General features: G+C 30.5%; 2 protein-coding genes across 2 annotated transcripts; both read left to right on the forward strand.

Annotated features, from left to right (window-relative positions):
• Window positions 1-1364: 1364 nt before the first annotated feature.
• Window positions 1365-2870, forward strand: HELRODRAFT_62313 (hypothetical protein; the record flags this gene model as incomplete). Its single annotated transcript, XM_009011182.1, has 4 exons — window positions 1365-1464; window positions 1632-1817; window positions 1933-2061; window positions 2464-2870. 4 exons carry the CDS (start codon window positions 1365-1367, stop codon window positions 2868-2870), a joined length of 822 nt encoding a protein of 273 aa, XP_009009430.1.
• Window positions 2871-5434: 2564 nt separating this feature from the next.
• HELRODRAFT_159297 (hypothetical protein) lies at window positions 5435-9163 on the forward strand (the record flags this gene model as incomplete). Its single annotated transcript, XM_009011183.1, has 11 exons — window positions 5435-5605; window positions 5692-5881; window positions 6275-6403; window positions 6496-6617; window positions 6859-7026; window positions 7270-7423; window positions 7585-7757; window positions 8247-8424; window positions 8535-8757; window positions 8852-8913; window positions 9024-9163. The coding sequence occupies 11 exons, from the start codon at window positions 5435-5437 to the stop codon at window positions 9161-9163; spliced, it is 1710 nt and encodes a 569-aa protein (XP_009009431.1).
• Between the last annotated feature and the right edge of the window lie 4182 nt (window positions 9164-13345).

A 13345-nucleotide genomic window follows, 5' to 3' on the forward strand; every position in this document is an offset into this window, starting at 1 on the left:
TAATCACTCTGCTGTGTGCTCTTTCGATGAAAATTCAATAAAAGTTAAGGAAAAATATGAAAATGTGAAACATGGACAGCACATACAAATTTTGCAGTACGAAAATATTCTAGGCAGCATTAACCAAATTTTAAACTTCCTTGGTGGTAAACTTGCATTCAAAAATGTAAAAGATGAAAACTTCAAAAAGATTCTCAGAGATGGGATAAAGAATAAATTCAGTTTAGATCTGTTTAGAATGTTGGCTAAGGAGGTCATTGATAAGTCGGCACCATCTTCAAAAGAAAAAATTGAAAAATACAGCAATATTGTTTCACTGGCCAAAAATTGTCAAAAAACAGCTGAAAAGTTTTGTTTGGTGCAAGGTTAGAATATTTCAATATGTTACTCTGATTTTGATAAGCTTGAAACTTTAGATCAAAAACTGAATATTTATTGTTTTATTTTACAAAAATTGTTATTTATAAACTTTCTTAATGTGATCGAATTATTTACTTGCAGTCGATGACAGTGAAGTGAATGATTTGTTAGGAAATGCAGAGACGGCATACGTAGCCCACAAATGTTTGAATTTACTTTCATCATCACGATCCTTATTGAAGAGTCCTTTGCTTGATTGCATTGCTGTCGGATGTGAAGATGTCAATCATGATGGTGTCATGGATTATGCCTCTTGTGTTGATGAAGATTTTCATTCAGACCTCCAACCAATGTTTCTATTTCCTCAATGCCAAATAAGGTATTGGTTTATGCTTAATTTTTTATTATGAATCATCCACCATTTGGTCAAAAGATTTTACAAACTGTATCTTTAATTTGTTATGTGTTGTAATAAAATGTTTTGCATGTAAAATTGGATTTTCCAAAGATTCACGGTAATTCAAAAACTTCAATGTTTAATTTCAGCTAAATAAACATTTTTTTTACATTTCTTTGAAATCATTTTGGGCCAAATCTCGTGACTTGTGCAATATTTGGATGCTGTTATGTCTAATATTTTTTAATTTTTTGTATGTCTAATGCACACCTCCTAATTACTAATTAATTACGAATTGATCGCAACCAAGAAAAACTTTGAGAAATTTATTGCATACTAGCGTTGAGTTTTTGAGTTAAGGATGAGTAGCAAGGTGTTAATAATTTCGTTATTTTACAATATATTGTGTTTGTATACTATTATCTTATAAATTTTCTTTTAATTATATGTTTTTTTTGTTTCAGATCAATATATTTATAAATGAAATTATTCTAAAAAATAATTTAAAAAATAAATTAATAGTAAAAGTATTGTGACACTGTGGCAAAATGTTGAAGATCTGGTGGATGATATAACGAGCACCAGCCAATTAAATGATGCGAATTACATGCAGTTGTATAAATGCATTCGTGGTGTTATCCAGCTTTACATTAACGTTGTACCTATGTTCCATGGCCATTCAATTCAAACTTTGCCATTTATTGCTGGTCGGTTTTTATTGCATTCGATTTATTTTTTTTTTTTTCATTTCCCTCCCATGCAACCTTTTTTAACATTTAAAAAATAAAATGAATTAAATTTAGTCGCCGCAATCGTTTCTTCAAAAAATCACTACAATTATTGTTAAATACTAAATATTTTTTATAACATGAAGCTTTGCATCACAACAACTGCATGTACATGGCCCACAAACTGATGAGCTTCCAAATAAAGACAAGGAACATATTGAGACAGCCTGTTGATTATGTTGAGGAGCTCCAGAGACTGGCTGTTGATCACTTCCTCTCATTATTACAACAACAGAAAGCTAATATTTTGCAGAATTTGAAATCAGACTTTGGTACATAGCAATCTTTTTTTAATTGTTTCTTTACCGAAATTAAAAATTGTTAATAAAATTGATATCAGTGAACATAATTAGTGCTAATAAGTTATTTAATTAAACGATTTTCTAGGCTTTGACGGCATGAGTGAACACTATGAAACCACACTTAAAAGTTGGAGAAAAGTGTCGTTAGAATTACAACATCTGCAGATAGCTTGGAATGGCGTGTTACCACCATCTCTTCTTCATAAATCAATTGGTCAGATATATCTGCTCTTATACGTTAATTACAAATTGCTTTGTATATTATTTTTAGTTGAGATTTACACTACACTATTCTTTGCAAATTTTTTCAAATCAACATATAATGTATCAATGCACTCAAGCCATATTTTGTGTTGAATTACAATTTCTTTTGATGAAAATTATTAACTGGTACTGAAAGTGATTTTGTTTTTTACGGTTTCTCTCTATTTTTTGTTAGGACTTTCAAAAATATGTAGGATGTTAAAATTTGCAGAAAATTCTTAAAAGACTATTTTGTTATGGTTACAATGTGTTATGGTTTATGACAGTTTAAACTGTTTTTATACGTTATTTTCTTATTTTGATTATAAATGTTAACTGAAGAGTGACGGTTATTATATATTATTTTTTACAGGGTCATTATTCAACACCTCTCTGGAAGAAGTGGTAAATGGAATAACCAAACTCGAAGACATTTCAGAATTTGATGCTCAAAAGTTAACTGATTTGACTTCGGTTATCGAAAAAGACGGCATTGATTTAATATCATCCATTGGTTTGCCATCTAACGACAGCTTACCAATTCAATTTTTGGAAGTTAAACTACAACAACACATCGAATTTTGGATTAAATTGAAAGAACTAAAATTTGTTTTGAATGCCAGGTTGATGGAAATCAGAGACAGATGGGCAGCTGGCAAAGGACCGCTGGCTGATGCATTCACAAAAGAAGAAATGGATAGTTTAATAAGAGCATTGTTTCAAAATACTGAAATGCGCTCGGCCGTTTTAGCAGTCATAAACAGAAAAACGGATTACTAAGAACTGAGTATTAACTGTTTTAGTGTTTATGAATTTAACTAATTTAACTAATTTAATTAATCTAATTTAACTTATTATTATTATCATTTAAAAAGATAAAAATTACTGTTTTTTGTTCTTGTGTTCTAATTTGTGGAATAAGAGCGTGTTTAATCCGATTTAGCCATGTTGCGGAGAGAAAAATTATGCTCCAATTTGAAAGCTTTCTTCATACTTTTACATCTTACCTAATTTTCAATTACATGCTTGCCACCGGATTAATAAAATTCTGGCGGCCGTCTTGCACCTGATGTCTGAAAAACAACCTTAGAGAAAAGGTAAACGTAAATTAACGAACTTCAGTTTTAATCTATGTTGGAAAAATAAAAATAATTTTAATGACATTTAGCATTAATTGTGTTCTATTTGGAGTTTATGACGTCCATTGACTTTAGACAGGTCAAAATATAGTGCTTCATCAGTAAAACATAATGAAAACTATTCGCTCGATTCAAGTTATGTATAAAAACGTTGATATTTCCATTACCAAGTTATACATTTTCATGCTAAGGAAAATTAATACTACATGAATATAGTCATACTCAGGAGATTGAGTAGCCTGAGTACAACGAATGTTGTAAAAAAAAGTTACAAGTTTAATTCACTACACAGGGCCTTATTCCAAAATATTCGAACTTTAGTGCTTCATTGGCTATACATTATAAAAACTTCGCTCGATTCCGATTTCCATTACCAAGTTATACAATATCATGTTCAGGAGAATATGTACTACGAAAAATCTAATAAATAACTACCAGCTTAATTCAGTACATCAGCGCAACATTCGAATCAATATACTAGTTCTTGAGTTTTACTAGTGGTGTTTCAATTGACACTACTCAATCATACCGTGTCATTTGCATCAAATATTAGTAGTATAACAGTTTTATTTGGTACAACATCTAAGCAAATTCTATGAGAGAAAGTGACTTCTGTCATAAATTTTATACAATGTTTCAGAGTTTTATTAGAAGTAAAATTTTATCGTTATAACGCTTTATACCTATTAGAAATAATTTTTTCTAATTATAACATAACAAGAATTATAGTTGTTCAGTTGAGAACCACTGGATTTATTTTGACCAATAATGTAGATTTAAAATCCCAATCATCTAAGTCTGACTTTAAACTCCTGCTTGTAGATTCTGTTACAGATTTTCGTCCAGCTTATTCCAATGTTCAATAACTCTCAAACTGAAAAATCATCTTTTTATTGTTCCTTTCTACCCTTTCTTTGAAAAGCTTATACTGATGCCCTCCTCTTGTGTTTCTACTTTATGTAAATTGGAAGAATAGGGATGAATTTATCTCATCTTTACCTGTTATGATTTTGAACGCCTGAATAAGATACCCTATAGTCCTACGTTTATCCAAAGTTGTCAGTCCATATCATTTTCTCATATGAAAGTCTGTCACATTTGTTAAAAATCCGGGTTGCCCGTCTTTGAACTTTTTCCAACACTTCTTTGTCTTCTTGCCAGTGAGAACTTCATACCGCTACCAATACCTTGGTAGTATTAGTCTATTACTAGCGGTAATAATAATAGTATTTGCAATTCATTCCTTGCAGTTTTATGATTGATTGAATATTAAAATTTTTTACAAAATTTGACAATAACTAATTTTATTAACCAATTTGATGAACAAAATCTTGAAATGTGCCCTAATATAAATCATTCATGGTATCTTATGCTAATTTTGTCCGATCACATTCTTCCCATTGCAATTTTTACTTTATGCCGTTTCTTTTTTCACATCTTTGTTTTATATGGGTCATGTTTTATTCACGTTTGAATGTTCACTCTCGTTCTTTCGGGTCAAAAAGATGTTTGCACATATTTTGCTGTTCATCACGATCATATTTGCGTTCGGATCAATAATATGGCAGAATTTACCTTATCATTCTCTGGTGAAAAGTGATATATCGTATGCGTATGATTACATTATTGGTATGCTTCGTTTTTATATGTATTTTTAAAGTTTAAATTATTATTTAATAAAAAAATAGAAGTAGTTCACTTTTTTAATTTTTTTATTTATAATTTATGAAAATATTAATAAATTTAACTTAGATTGATTAATTATAATTAATAATTAGTTTATTGATTATTTAGATAATCATTATAATAAATAAATGATTAAGTATATATTTTTTTTATATTGAAAGATCATATTAAATATTAAATTTATAATATTTTAATTAATAATTTTTTCATTTTACTTGTATAGTATACCTATACATATATAACATAAACACAGTACACCTAGTACAAGTACATTACAGTACACTGTGTGACATACAATGTCTGTGCAGTTAAGTAATTATGTTACCCTTTTTAATTAACAGTCCACTCTACTATATTAGTATTGTATGCTATCTTACTATACAAGTGGTCCAATACTAACTAATACCCAACACTAACAATAAATACATTTTAAATTTTATGCTATAAAATGAAAGACAATAATAAATTTATTACATGTTAGTCGGTGCAGGTTCAGCAGGATCAGTGTTGGCAAATCGAATGTCAGAAAATGAGAATGTGAAAGTTTTGTTGTTGGAGGCAGGCAGTGAGCACCACTCAAAAAATGTTCTAGATATTCCAGCCATGTCTTCCGAGCACCACGGTACTTTTATGGATTGGAATTATAAGATTGAACCTCAAAAATATGCCTGCAAAAGTTTTATTAACAATGTATGTATGCTTTTTATTTCTTATATAATCTCAATATCAAATTCTTATTTTTTTCACTTTATTTTTTACGTTGGTTTGTTTTCTAGCAAATAAATTGGCCTCAAGGTCGTATGTTGGGTGGCACGGATGGATTCAACCACATGATTTACATTCGAGGTAATCCGAGAGATTATGATGAGTGGGCGTTAAATGGGTGCAGTGGGTGGAGTTACGAAGATGTGCTGCCCTATTTCATCAAAGCTGAAAACAATAAAAACATGTATTACAAACAATCTGGTTAGTTTTGCTCACTAATTTCTTAAATAATAATTTTAAAGTTTATTATAATTCTATGTCCTGGTTATGACATTAAACTGACCCTCACTGCCTTGTGAGTGATGTTGGATCATCAAAGGCTAGGCCCGCCGCTTATAATTGTGGTTGCGTAAGGAAGGGCGTCCTGCGTAAAAATTAGCCAATAAAATATTTATGATGACATTTGGTTTCATCATAGGTAACTAAACGGCAAGCCCCGATCTCGGGGAAAATGTCGTCTAAACGTGTGTTGTTGTTTGTTGTTTATTATAATTCGGAACTTTTATTCATTATTTTGAAAAAATTCACCGCTGGAAACTTTTGTTAACGTAGATTTTTTTTTTCTTAATGTTTAAACTATGAATGCATTTGCAGATTACCATGGTAGTCAGGGACCCTTGTCAGTCTCTGACATGTCATCAACTCTGCTCTCAGAAAAGTTTATAATGGCTGCAAAAGAGATGAAATATGATAGATTGGATGTCAATGGACCAAAACAACTAGGTATGATTTGGCTTCTGTTTCATACCTGCTTTAAGATTTTATTATATTATTACTATTTTATTCATATAGTTATATAAAATGTTTTGAGATAGGAGTCAGTTTAATTCAGGGTTTGACATCTTGGGGTAAAAGAGAAGGAGTGTTGAATGCCTACTTATACCCATCTATGAACAGGGACAATTTGCATGTTGCTACGCATGCCTATGTCAGAAAGGTTCGATTTTGTTAATTCTTCTCTTGGTTTGCCTAAACTGTGTTTGCTATCTATAATTCATTTTGTTTCAGTAGCAGGACAGTTTTTTAAAAAAATCTTCATGTTTTTGTACATTTTTTACAAGCTGTTTTTATGTGTTTTATTTTAGCAGATAATTATCTACTTTTTGTTAATTTTTATTATCTTTTTTATGAACAAATTATTTTCTGTTGAATAAAACTTTCTTTGAACAACACCACAGGTTTTATTTAAAGGCAATCAAGCTGTAGGTATTGAATTATTTTGGAATAAAACCATCAGGCAAGTAAGAGCCATCAAAGAAGTAATATTGAGTGCCGGAGTTATTGGTTCACCACATATACTCATGCTTTCAGGAATTGGTCCTCAAAAACATCTCAAGAAATTTGATGTAAGAATATTTCATTTTTATAAATGTTATATTTTATTTTATTTAAAAATCTCTGATAAAAAAAATTTTTTTGTTGCTAGAGAAATTTATTACCCCTGTATTAAACAAATTGAAAATCCTGTGATGACATACCCTTTTAAAAATTGATTCTGCATTTCATTATCTCAGATGACATACTCTTGTTGCAATTGGTTTTGCATTGCATTCACGATGATAAATTGTTTGTTTTTGCTTGGCAAACAGATTCCAGTCATCATGGATTTGCCAGTTGGAAGGAACCTACAGGATCATGTGACTGTCCTCGGTTTAGAGTTCACCATCAAGAACAAGATAGCCACCACTGACAAAAAAACAAAATCTCTTTCTGTACTTTTTGATTACCTTATTTTTGGGAAAGGTTTGAAAAGTAGATTTATGTCTGAAACATAAAAGTTCAAAACATTTAGTTCATATTAGTAATAACCAAAAAATGGTTAAGTATAATTTGCACAGCTTTCCATTTGTTAATTGTTTACTGTGAATCTCCACCGACTGATTTACAAAACACACAACGTGCAGGTGTTCTAACAACATCGGGTTATGAAGCCACTGGATTCTTCACAAGTGCCATTCAACCTTCCAACATTACATATCCCTTCATACAAGTTCATCTTTTCAACTCAATGTTAGGCACTGTTATGTCTGAAGAGAGGCTGACTGCGATAAAAAGCAGATTAAACATGAACAATAAGGTTCTTTGTGGTCAATCTTTCATATTTTCATTTTAGTAAAAATAAAATTAAATGTTGGTCATTTTGCTTTTGTGATTATAAATTTTTCATGAGTTATTGATCAATTGATTGATTTTGCAAAGTCTGGAAATAAGTTATCTCACTGAAATCAAAATTAGTTATTAGGAAAGTTTATTTACTTTAAAAAATTCTTAATAATTAATACTTAGAGAAAGTCCTAAAGTTCTGATGATGGACAAAAACAAAAGAACTTGGGAGATAGTTTATCAAAAACGTTGTAAGCAAGGTGTGAAGTAATAAAAACAGTACAATGTAGATGCAACACAATGATTTTACATTAAGAAATGAAATCTTCATTTGAGCAATGACAAGACAACACAAGCGTTATGATAGCTTTAAAGCATATGTCTATAATAACCAATTTTCACCTCACATTGTAATATTTTTAAAAGTTTTTCAAAAACTGTGTCGTTGATTCCTTTGAGCTAGGTGTTCACCAGTTTATTTGGTGACATGATGTACAATGAAGGTTTCACTCTCTACCCCATTCTTCTTCACCCAAGAAGTCGAGGCTCAGTAACTCTCAACTCTTCCAATCCTTATGACAAACCAATAATTGACCCAAACTATTTGTCAGAAGATCAAGATGTTCAAATTCTTTTAGAAGGTTTGTTGGTTGTCGCTTTCCAGTGAACGTTCAATCAAGTATCAAGAACTCTCATTAGTAAACTGTTAGCGTAATGTGATTGTGACATTGCTATTCATTGAACAAACCAGGCATTAGATTATCTGAAAGAATAGTGTCAACAAAGGAAATGAAAACGATAGGTGCAGAAAGATCATCGAGAAGGCATCCATTTTGTGAACAGCACGAAGATGGAAGTGACGAATACTGGAGTTGTTTCATTCGACACAACACAATGTCCATGCATCACGGAGTTGGAACATGTAAGATGGGTGCTGCTGGAGATATCGGTGCTGTCGTTGATGATCAGTTGAGGTTCGTTTCACGATTTTTTAATTTTTATTTATCGTCCCTTCCCAAAGCTTTTTTTATATTTTCATCCGATTATTAATTAGTTAATTAATATCAGAGTCAGAGGTGTGAAAAAGTTAAGAGTTGTTGATGCCTCTGTCATCCCGAATATCATATCAGGTATCATATATTCGTATCTTTTGTATGTAATTATCGCAATTTCAGAAAACTTTTGTTGTTTCACGTTAATTGACATTTAAAATTTTTCGATAAAATATTTTTACTTCTAGGAGATATCAATGCAGCTGTAATAATGATAGCAGAAAAAGCAGCGGACCTCATCCTCAATCGCAAAACTGTTAAGAAGTTTGGAGAGAAGGAAACACATGATGAGTGGCACGAGAGGATTCATAAGAAAGATGAATTGTGATTCGATATTCAGAAGAAAGATATATTGTGATTGGATATTCAAAAGAAAGATGAATGATTGAATGTTCGCTAATTGATACTATGTTCTCAAACCTTGGTTTTCCCGTTATTTGTATTTATTTTGTTTATTTCCCGTTATTGATATTTGTATTTATTTTGTTTCTTCAAACATTCCTTGTTTCTAGTCATGATGTATTCAAATTTTTATTCATACTTTAAATGTTGTTGATACATATATATATTTTTTTTTTGTTTACTTTTTGTTTCATTTATTCTAGTTTCAGTGTCTTTTATTCATCTACACGTTTTATAATTGAAATTTTGATGTATGATGCTTTTATTACTGACACTTTTTTTTACCAGTATGTACAACGTGTTAGGTACGATTTTAAAAATCAAAAATTTTGTTACAGCACCTTTCCAATTATGCTATTTTAAACGGCTCAAAACACAAAATTTCTATACGATTTATTAATACGTTATTAAGCAATATATTGAATGATTTTGTTTGGATTTTCGATTATTCAAATGAGAAAGCAAACAGGGTCGTATAACTTCGATCATGGATTCAATTAAAAGAAAGAAAACATGATGTAAAAATGATCGAACATAATTAATCTCATCTGGCTAGAAAAAAGAGCAAAGTTAATAAATTTAGTCACATTCCCGTTGCTACTTAATTGTTCGTGTACTTACTGTGTAGTAGTATGAGAGCGCGTGCATGCATGTACTGTACAAGTAAGAAGCTTACAATATTTTTTTGTCAATTTATAAGTATTAAACTTTACAAAAACTATTACAAATGGGTAGCAAGAACAATTCAGAATGAAGAAAATAGTGCAATAAATCGAGTGTGTATGAGACTTGGCCGATATTTACAAAAGTTGAAACACGACTTAATAAAATGAGTACAACAACTCGAGTCCTATAGATAGTAATTATGTTATCATTTATGAAATACACTGACTATCTGCAGGTTCTGTATCATAGCTCTGCATTTACAAAACTTTAAAGTTTATAAAAGAAATATAAGATGAAATAAAATCACCAAATCAAGCCAAAAAGATTTTTAATTAACTTGTAATAAAAAAAACCCATAATGAGCAATGCAGAAAAATTGGATCCTCTTATCATGAGTTCAATTCACCGAATGAGTTAATTGGATGAACTAAAAATAAATAAAATGAATGGCACGCACCAGCATAGCATACCAAAACAAAAAATAATTAGAAGTGTCTGCCAATGTGGCATAGTGCATTCGAATGAGAATAGAAGTGCGTAGTACATGAACCAAGGCAACAGTTGAAGGAGAAATGTAGTAATTCGTAACAAATGATGAAATTTACATATTAAAAACTTCAAAAATTTATAAAACCTTCAAATCATTAAAAAAACTTCACATAAAAAATTCTTTGAAAGAAAAGTGAATAAAGTTAGAAGACGTAGGTTTAAACAAATTTCATTGTAAATTTATATATATAACACGATGCGTTATAAAAATAAATTAAATTCTAACTTCAATTAAGTACGGTAATTAAATAAGTGCAATAAAATTGATGATCGGATAAACAAACCGCCAGTCATTCTTTAGACTAAGAAAGCTAGCATCATAAACTAGATTCGCTCAATATTTGCTTGTTAGTAAACAGAAAGTTGAAATGGATCTATTTATTTTTTAACATTTTCAACATTTAATTACAAATATGTATATTTGTCACATGGTCTAACTGAAATGTAAAAATTCCAGAAACGAATAACCACAGAGGTATTTGAATTGTCAACAAAGGTAAATCTCTCTCGTGGTTACTAACCATAAATCAAATAAATCGTCTTGCCAGATAAAACTAGACAAAAAAACAACCAACCATGATTTAACGTAGGAAACAAATGCTATATAATAATTTCTATAAAAGAAAACTTTTTGAAATATTAGCAAACAGGCTACGTGATGAAACGTCGGAATTTCAAGTATTTCGAACAGGCATACCTACGCATACCTAAAAAGATGCACTAGAAATAATATATATGATTTGTATTGAAATTCAACCATGAGTTTTAAATAAATTTGGGATCCAATTATATTACCTAATCAAATAAATTTGATATATATCTATATACAAATATAAATAGAACATTACACGTATATATCTGTACACTACAAATTACAAATATCTAAACAATGCGTGGACGTGTCAACTTTTCTGTTTTATCTACTTGCTTCTCACAATGGACAAATGCGTCGTAATATTGAAACAACTTTTAAAAAAAGTTTAGTATTTTAAGAAGATACATTTATACATTCATTTTCAAATATATACATAATATTCAGGATTTTTATGAAAAATTTGTTATTCTAAACATTAATTAATACGTCGATCTACGATTGCGATGTAACAAATTTTAGATAAACGATGCATACAGATGTCACATGTAGCAGCGTAACTACCAAGTGAAAACTCTGCATTCAACAACCAGCCTACTTATCCAGCAATCAAAGAGGATAGCGATGTCGATGGATGACTTCCCACAACCTGCAGAACATGCCCCCTCTATAATTTATGATTTATTAAATCCTTTTTAAGTCACAAATTAATACAGTTTATTTAAAATAAAATCATTTTAAGGCATTGAGAATATTTTTGACAACAATCTTACCAAATAATATTTTAAACTCAATCCCTTTCCAGCATTTATACATCAAATTTGATAGCTAATCATGAAAATAGACTGATGTATGTGTGTATAACAATTGATGTGTAACAAAATGATTAATGAACATGAATTAACAACTTCAGGTTGAGTCTTCTGAGATCTTCCCTTGTCACGTTTTCAAGCAGCTGCTTCTTCGTAAATTCTTCACCGGCAATCTAAGTAAGATTCATTGAAAATATTGTTATTAAGAAATCTATCTATTAGACAAAAACACCGGAAAAATTTTAATTTAAAAAACATAAATTAAAAATTAAATTGAAATGGTGTTTTTTCCTCAATAGCACATATGAAGTCAAGCGGACTACATGAACCTTTTGTATGGATGACTCATCTAGACCTATCTCCTTCAGCCATTTACTCAGATCAGTATTTTTCGGTGTATCTGGTTGAAGAAGAAATAAACCGTTCAGAAAACAAAAATGACGCATGTTCAAATCTTGAAATTTAGTTTTGAAATAACTATGGAAAAAAATATTTTATCAAATAAATCAAACAAAGTGTAGGAGGAACATGAAAATGAAACCTGCGGTTGGTGGAGTAAGAAAGCAGCTTGAAACGAGGCTGCTGTTGCTGCTGCTAACGTCACTTCTGTTGTTGGAGGCAGATGGAGTAGCTTCCGATAACATATTTTTCACGATCATACCATCTCTGTTTTTAAAAATCAATCAGTAACAAATCCAAGCAAACATAATAAAAGTTACAACTGATAATAATTTTTTTTAATATTAAAAACCAAAATTGATAATAAAATAAAAACCTGATGATGTTAATGTTAGATGTTCCTTGTTCCAATGCTGACTTAAGAACTGACTGATACGTTTGTTGGCACTCAATCAACTTTGCCAGCAAACTATCAAAGATGAGTTAAATACATATACACACATAATATAATGACACAAACACACACCTACAGGCACACAAATACTCATACAGACATATGCATATGTTTATAAATATATATGTACTGTACATGCAATATTGCATATTATTTATTTTGCATCTTCCAGGCCTAGATACTTATCAATCCAAATATTGTCGGAAGATAGACAAGTAAGAGTCAAGGTCAGCGTATTTTGGTTGATAAGTGCACCCACCGCTTATTCTCCTCTTCCAGTTGGCAGAGCTGACTGTAGAGTTGTTGGCTGCTGTCGTTCCTTCGACTGACCAGTAATGGAGACTTGTTAGAGTCCGTAGTGGAGGTTGCTGATGTAAGAACTTCTTCCTGCAGGTCGGGAAAACCTGGATGTCGTGCACATTAGTAACAAGATTTGTTACTATTAATAGCAAAAATTAGATAAAACAAAAATTATTTGAAATAAAAAAACTATAACACACCAGAAGTAGACTTGGTAACTTTCCCTGAATCTAAACTTTCTTCATTGTAATTTGGCAAGAGTTCTAAAAATAAATTATCCTTAAAAATGAATTAAACAGTTGCAATACAAAAAAATAACTACATACACACTCATCA

Source organism: Helobdella robusta (assembly GCF_000326865.2).
Source record: "Helobdella robusta unplaced genomic scaffold HELROscaffold_1, whole genome shotgun sequence".
In the NCBI taxonomy this organism is placed as follows: domain Eukaryota; kingdom Metazoa; phylum Annelida; class Clitellata; order Rhynchobdellida; family Glossiphoniidae; genus Helobdella; species Helobdella robusta.